The sequence below is a fragment of the Mugil cephalus genome, chromosome 7 (assembly GCF_022458985.1).
Source record: "Mugil cephalus isolate CIBA_MC_2020 chromosome 7, CIBA_Mcephalus_1.1, whole genome shotgun sequence".
Lineage (NCBI taxonomy): Eukaryota > Metazoa > Chordata > Actinopteri > Mugiliformes > Mugilidae > Mugil > Mugil cephalus.
In genome coordinates, this window is record NC_061776.1 from 12,323,892 (window position 1) to 12,332,266 (window position 8,375).

Consider the following 8,375-nt stretch of genomic DNA (forward strand, 5'->3'; position numbering starts at 1 on the left):
AACTTCAGCTCCTCCTGTGAAGCATCCATAATAATCTTTGATAATTAGTGGCAATTTAACAGATACAATTATATAAAGTGTGATTTTATAGGAGACATTATTACTGTTGAAACCTGCCCGTTAACGGATACTTAAAGTTACTGTGTGTAGCATTTAGTGCCACCTAGTGGTGTGGCAAAGCCAGTCGTTTAAATATGTCACCCTGGGCTCTCCCTCTGACGTTCTGATCAGTCAAAAAAAGAAAACATAATCCAATGTCAACACGTTTTAAACTGGTGTAGATCACGTCGTGTCACTCTGGGCAACGTTACCACCGCGGGTGAGTCACTGTTGACCGCTATCATTTCACAGAAGGAACATTTTCAACAGACATCACTCTGAAGGACACACAAGCACGCCTACTTCAACAGTGAACCTCATCAACACACATTTATCTTCATAATGAGCAACGGATGACAACTTTACACCAACAGTGTTATGTCGCTTCACCGCTAATTAAAATCAAATGAGTCTGGAAATGTGGAAGTTCACGACTTTCTCGGAGGGGACCCAGGGCCATGGGTGTCGCTGTTCTGGGGCAGTTTCTGATAAAATAAAGAACCGGTCGTGGAGATGTTACTGTGCACCGGAAGACACCAAGGTCATTGGTTCATAATACAGTCAATGAATCAGACTGGAAGAGCAGAGAGCAATGCGGCTATAAAGGTTCTCTCTGCGTTTTCTACGTTTCAAACTAAGTCAGTCAAATTAAAGCAGTAACAAACTACTGGCCTGTTTCAGCTGCTATTACAAGACAAACACCAACTGGTTAAGGATGATTCAAAAGGAACAATGCCATACCAACAACGAAATATTCAGCTACAAGCAAAAAGTATTGGTTAAAATAAATGCAATGGTCTCTGTCTGTGTTGTGTGTTCTTGGATTATAGATATATATATAAAAAGTTTGAGTTGTAGAGTGCAGTCTGGAGCTAATTCATCTGTTCAGTGTTCGTGACACAGCCAGACGACAGTGTCTGAATTTTTCCGATGTTGGTCCGCTGGTGAGAGTCTGTGGCCATTGTTTTTCAGTGTCGTACCAGTCTGCCTCGTTTACATACACCTGATTCCCAACTGATTCAGCATGTTGAACCTGCGGCATAATGCATCAGGGAGAGTTACCTGTTCTGTTCAGCTGAGAACACTAGCGTACGAGAAAAGATGAAAGTAAACTAAATGATATAGTTCAACGGACACCAGAAGGTCCCATTTAATATTACATCTTTATCCCATTCAAATGCACAAATATTTTCATAATTCAAACACATTGTAAATAAACTGTAGACCAACTGGTCAGGATGATTCAGGAGATACCACGTCTGGGTTTGTAGCTCTTGTTGGCTTCCACTTCTGCTTGCCACTACTGAATACAAAATACAATCTACTGCCACCTACTGGCATGGAGAGTTAACTCCCCTCATGCAGAACTTCAAAGGCTGTAGTGATTTGTAGGAGGTGGATAAATGTGCCCAGTGACTGAGTACAATACTATAACTTGTGTCTATATGTTAAGAGTGATCTTGAACTTGCCTTATTTAGTTTTTTTTTTAATATTTTGCTTTTGTGATCCCTTCCTCCACTTAATAAACTACTTAATGCTTAATTAATTATGATGCATTAAATATTTTTTGTTCTCTGTGCTACTAAGAAAAATCGAAATTTTCTCATCATTTTACGTTAGATGCAACTGAAATCTAAAAAAAATATGCATGAGGGGTCTTTATGGTTATGTTGAGATTTAATGTCATCAGAAGGTCATCACACTACCAGAAGCTTTCTAAAGCTTCAAATATCTCACCACAAATTCAACTTTAACTAATCCTTTCTGGATTTTTGTGATGGATTCTTTTCATCCTTTCCTCCCCAGCACATCTCCAAAAAAAAAACTATTTTTGTAGTTTAGCTCATATCCCCGTCTACTAAAATCCCTTCTCGGTGCTCCGAGGAATCTCACTTATCGTGTTTGTGTGCAGAAACACACTATCCTACACACGCGCACATACGCATAAACGCGTAACCCACCACTGTGGTCGCTCTGGTTCCGCGCCTCGCTCCTCCTCGTCTGGCTACAAATCTCCCGAGCCCTCAGGTGCTGAGAGACGATGGCGCAGTCCGGATGAATCGCTTCAGCCTGCAAAGATGAGACAAGTAAGTTATCTGAAAAAGGCAAGACACACGCCGATGCTTTTCTCTGCGTGTGGCTTTGAGGAAGTCATGACGCGTGAGTGGCTGCAGTCATGGTGGTGAAATAAATATATATATAAATATCAAACAAACAAAATTATTATCAGTCACACTTTTGTAAAAGATAACCACCTTCAAGAATTCATAGAAGGAATACATTTGATTTTTTCACGATAATTATATGTTTATGAGTTGATATTGTATGCAGTGATGGTAATAATAATAATAATATTTTTGGTCATTCTTTTCGTCGTGCCCTCAGAGGAGTCGTGCTCCAACAAGTAAGATTAATCTTTAGCAGTCGGACAATTTGTTTTTAATGAGTGTTTTCCTGCTGATTTTGTTTTTAATTGATCGACGCTCGGCTGTGACTGATGCAGGTCGCCAGCCTGGATAACTGCTAATTAGTGCCCGCAGCTTAATGAGGACAGTTGGTGCCAGATTGTGACCCAAAGAGACAGAGAAGGACGCGGGGCATCGAGGATGAGAGCAGTTTATGAATAAAGATGAAACAAAGTTGGAATTAATTCGATATTTTTATTTTTGTTTGTTTAAATGCTGCACCAAAACGGACAACTTTCGGTGCACTTTGAGTCCCGTTTTAATCAGTAAGTGGATTCGTGCAAGATTCTGCATTGATAAAAAAAATATATAAATAAAAAATCAACATGTCACTCACCATCGGCCTGGACCACAGCTGGAGGTAAAAGATGAGGAATATGAATTTCTCCCGTCGACCTTTCAAGCCTTTACTGTACACTTCCATGCTCTTATCTGTCCTCTTTATATCCATCTCAGGGAGGTGGTGATGATGATGATGATGATGGTGATGATGATTATGATGATGCGAGCGCACAAATCCAAGTCTATTAATTCCCTCTGTGCCTCTTAGACTTCTTCTTCTTCTTCTTCTTCTGCTTCTTCTTTGTAGCTCCCGTATGAAAATATACTCTGTCAACCTAAAATAGGCGAATCCCTGTTGCTCCTCGTGAGCTGCAAACTTGAAGGAGAGGAGGGCTGCTGTCGCACATCTGCTCCCCCTCTCTCTTGCCCCCTCTTCCTCTCTCTCTCTCTCTCTCTCTCTCTCTCTTTGAGCAGAATCACTTGAATGAATATCTCCCATTCAGAGACAGATCACACAAACGGCCAATGACCTGATTTCAAGTCACATTTACGTATTTTGCAAACGATAGAGACAGCAAGACTTCTAAATGTCTCCAAGCATACACTGCTATCTCAAAGGCAAAAAAACACTTAATTATTAACAGAGGATAGCCCAATACATTGTTCATTATTGCTATGGTGTCTGCAAGGGGAAATTGAAAAAACACAAATGGACACAGAATGTGTGAGTAAAAGCAGTAATACCACGCGGTCATTTTATTACCGGCGTAATGCTAACAGAGCATAACCAGGGCATCTATTCATAGATTGCTAATCTCTCTTAAAGTCTTTGTGCGGTGACTTTTATCATTTCTTGGCGTGAGAAATGTCATGTGTGGCGTGAGGCCGTGTGAACTTATTGAACTTGAGAGCACCGAGCACGATATGAAAGTAGACCTCAATGTGGTCAGTAGAAATAGGTTAAATGCACGAAGAACCACGAAGAACTGATGCTTTTGGATGCTGTGTGTTTACTGTGTGAGAAAGAAAAGTTCATATGAACAAATTCTCGTGGTATTTAACGTGGAAAGCTATGAGTACACCTGAATGTGTTATCAGAATTTTCGCCAAGAATTCCAAGAAAAGTTCATTTTTTGTTCGTTTTCAGAAATGACAGAAGTGAATGATAAGTTCATAAACTCCAATTTAGTTGTATTGACGTCACTTTGAGGTTAGTAAATCAACAGTCTCATCTTTTCGGTATTCTTTTCCATTTCCTATATTTCGTCACCCTGTTGTTTGTAAGCTTGCTAACTGTTAGCTTGATTGGCTTCCACATGCTAACGGTTGCCTAGCAACAGCAGTGTTCTCGCGTAAACAAGATTCCACCGCCGAGCTTTTTCCGTATTTGGCAGTCTGGTGGTAACATCATAATAGCTCAGCGTAGGAAATGTAAAGGCATAACAAACAGACGAGACTGAATTACAATAAATTACAATGTATAAACCTTAACCACATTTCAGTGTGACAAACTGAGAGATGTATGTGTGGCGACAAGGACTCATTTCTTCCGGCTCCAAATGAACCAAGATGGCGACTGCCAAGTGTCACACTTGAAGCTTCAAGGCAGATGTGCACTTTACTGTTGCGCCATCTTTCAGTTTTACATTCATATACTCAGTAATGTGAATGTAAATATAGTAAATTTATATGGTGAATTAAAGTTTTTCCTGACAAATGCCATGTGATTGTGAAACTGTGCTTCTTGAATCCATGACATTGGTAGAACTGCATGACTGAATGTGTCCTTCAAGTGTATCCAGTATTATTACCAGCTGGTCTGTGATTGCTCTACACGGTGAAAAATGAAGCTGTAATAAAGATAAAAGACAAACCTGTGCTTTTTGTTCTACTGATTTTCATTCATGAGTTTCTCCCCGACTTGGGGTCTTGTGATGTGCTACCGAGTCAAAATCTTGTTTTAAAACTTTCATGACTTGTGGTACCTTTGAACGCAGAATATATCTCTATGTTGCCTCGCTGGAGGTGGTTTATGTTGAGTAATGTACAAATTGGGTCACATCCCGCAGTTTCCAGGTGGGAATGTGGAGCAGGACAGTGCTAAAAAAGTCAAGGCCTTCCCTGAAGAATATGGTACCCAGGAACAAGAACATTAAGAGTTAACCTCCAAGCACCTTCAAGTGATTAATTAGCAGGAACGTTTCACTACGGGTGTTCAAAGAGAGCACCACTCAAACAATAGAGCGTTTCACAAACTGAAACTGTTTTCCTTCAGAGTAATTAAAAGCAAACCTCTCTGTGTAAGGCAGCACGTTATCAGGTCGTCGCATTCACATGGGCTTCCCGTAAAGGTAATCCAGCAGTTAACAAAAGGTTTGCTAATAGCGAATGGCTAATGGCCTATTTTGTCAAACACAGTGTTTGTTTGCACTTAAATACAGGAGGAATATCTATCAACTGTGAGGGTAGGTGTGAGTTATAGGAGCCAGCGTGTCCCATTCAAGCATTTGTTAGCACAAAATACTGGAATTGATTGTACTGGAGGCAGATCTGAATGAAATATAGACTTACAATAAAAAGGTTGCAAAAGCGTTAATATACAAGGACAGTTAGTTGCTTCAGTCAGTTAACCGAGAGCCCACAGAGACGTCCCTTTTCCCGTCTGTTTCTAGATTCCGCATTTTTTCCAATGACAGCAAAAGAGTGTGTGTTTTTTTTTTTTTTAGATTTCAAGTGGGCCAATAATCATATTTGTGTCAAAACAAACAGTCATAGAGTACAGTGAAGCTGCTGTTAAAGAGTCCACAGCAAAAAGACAAAAAGGCCCCCACCACCACCACCACATACACACACACTTCTTGAGCCTTCAATCAAGTCAAAAATCAATCCTCTTTTGATATTCAAAAGCTATCATGACATCAATAAACTTCAGAAGGATGCCCTTGTTTACTTACGCAGTGGGTCTGTGATTGCTTTATATTGGAGAAGTGGTAATGCCCTAGGACAATTAGGTGCTTCAGCAAATTAACTGAGAGCCCACAGAAATGTCCTATGGCTTGTCCATTTTTAGATTCTGCATTTTTCAGTGAGGGAGAATGAGTGTATGTGACTTTTTCTTGTCAGATATCAAGTGAGCAGATAATTGTTTTCAAGTAAAAGTAAACAAGTCATAGACCACAGTCAAATTGTTATTAAGAGTCCAAAACAGAATGAGTGTAACAGACTGTAGCCGTGCCCGACTTCTTGAGCCTTCAGCCAAATGAAAAATCTAAATCTTGTTTTGAAATTTGAAAACCGCCACGTGATCAGTAAGCCTCACAAGGGTGCCCTTGTTTACACACCCTCCAGGTCTGTGATTACTTTATATGATGAAAGACCAACAAATGGCAAGACAAGCAGGACAGATGAAACTGAAGAGTGTGAGTTTGTGTGAGATGCACTGTGTGTAAACAATACGTGCCTTAAACTCAGCTCAGCTGGATTTATACTCACAGCTGAACAACACAGAAATGGGGAGATGAGACATACGCAAGGGAAACCAACATAAACTGTTTATTTTGGTCCCAATTTGGAAGAATTAGACCACTTTGTTTATCGCAAGTGTTCTTTGTGGTTCAAACCGAAAGGACGAGTCATGTGCAACGATTCACAGTGTGTATAGAGACACTAAAATATGTCCAGATGAAAATGAAAATGTGGTCCAGTGTGTGGTTAAGAAAAATGGGAAGCCTCCGGCACACATACACAGGGCAGGAGACATATTTGAAATAAAATACATAGTATGTATATATATTTGTTTATCTTGAGATTCTTGGTTTTTCAGTAAGGTAGATTTTTTTTGTGACAAATGCAAATTATTATTAAGTTCAGTTAATTTCTTTTATTATTTAAAAAGATGGAAAATAAAGCTAAAACAATGTGTTTTGTCTCACATGTTTAGCTGTGTCTTATATGTACCTTAAAATCTCAGGTCTTCTCACTGCTCCAAGACAAAGTGCATTTCTTCACCTCGAGGCCCAGTCACAGGTCAGCTGTATGTCTCTATAACCTGAAACGAAAGGGCCTTAAACATTGTGGAAAAATGTGGCGGTGCTCGGTCTGCTGGCCCATGTTTTTTCATCCACATTCAGCTTGAATTCTGTACCTGTTAGCAGTGCTTGAATATGAATTTTATTGAGGTTGACAGCTCAGCTTTGCACATTTCAGCTGCACAAAGTGAGCACCCCAGCCACAGTCACTGGAGCAGATGCCAATTTTGCAGCCAAAAGGATTCACAAATTCAAGCCTTTTCCCTTTCAGAGAGAGAACAGGGTATTTTTCAGACCTTATAAAAGCACTTTGAATCATTTATTCTAGCAGATGGATGTGCTCGGGAAATGGATAGAAGTACATACTGACATTAAAACCCCTGAAGTAATGTATATTGGAACGGAGCCCAGCAGAGACACGGTGTGCTGCTCGGATATGGGACATACATAATGCACGAATCAAATGCCAGAATCACATGTACTGAGAATAGCAAGAAAGTAGGACAGAAAAAGAAGTCTGGGTGACAGAGGATCAAATTAGACAATCAGTCAAAGCACTGTTGGACAGCTCTTTACACAAACACCTAAGGTCAAAGGAGGAAGATCTGAAGGATGAACTGTCTGATTCTGAAGAATCTCCCCAACTAAATAATATTTGAGAACTTTTACCGTTTTTCCCAGATGAAAATTCAACATAAAAAAAAAACAAAGCCAAACCCCTATGTTTTTAAACCAAAACCTTCACTTGTGTCTGATGGTAAGACGCTGCCCTTTCTTTGAAATGAGGTGTTAGCTAAGGCCATTCGTCCAGTTTTAACTAGCTACATCTGTCAGATTTCTGTAGTCGTCTGATGTCAGGAATATCGTCAACTTCTGTTTCACAGGAAACATCTAACACTTGGCTTGGCTTGTGGTGCTCATTTATCTGCATGTATAATGTTTCTTGATATTGTTTCACACACACATGTAAAAGACATTTATTTATTTTTTTCAGATTTTTCTGCTTTGATTCATGTGAGGACTTTAATCAGTCCCAGATAACCAGGCAGTGTTAATGAAATCTCTGGGGCAAAAGGTCAACAAACCCATGACAGAGTTCATTTGCTTTTGATCAAAATGATGTATATAAAACTTAGGCGTGGGAGAAAGGCTGAGGGCGGATTCTGTCCAAGCAGTAATCCTCTAGGACTGCAACATGACAAGAGAGGTTAAGATGTTAGACCTAAGACCCGAAGACTATCCTTCCTAGGAAGTTTAAGATCTACTCCCGGTGGAACGTTTACTCAAAATACAACTCAGTTTCTATCAGAGGGGCAAAAGTGTAAAATTAACCCTATAATAAGGGAGAAGCTATGACTATTGTCTATGGCTGTTATGCTGATACATTTTGTTATCTGCTGTCTCTGTCCTATTTAATGTCTTTTTGCTGTCTGCTCTCTCTGTCCTATTTAATATCTCTTGGTCACTAGTTTTCTTGACTTGTGCTGCTGTAGCATTTGA

The 8,375-nt window shown here is 39.8% G+C and overlaps 1 protein-coding gene across 1 annotated transcript in view; it reads right to left on the bottom strand.

Moving 5' to 3' along the window:
- The window catches only part of LOC125010552 (pituitary adenylate cyclase-activating polypeptide type I receptor-like), a 38,011-nt gene extending 34,767 nt beyond the window's left edge, over nt 1–3,244 (bottom strand). The window contains exons 1-2 of the mRNA XM_047589271.1: nt 2,903–3,244; nt 2,062–2,170 (exon numbers count right to left, since the gene is read on the bottom strand). Of these exons, the coding sequence (XP_047445227.1) occupies nt 2,062–2,170; nt 2,903–3,016 (223 nt within the window). The 5' untranslated portion in view covers nt 3,017–3,244. The remainder of the gene's footprint in view (nt 1–2,061; nt 2,171–2,902) is intronic.
- Nucleotides 3,245–8,375: the final 5,131 nt, after the last annotated feature.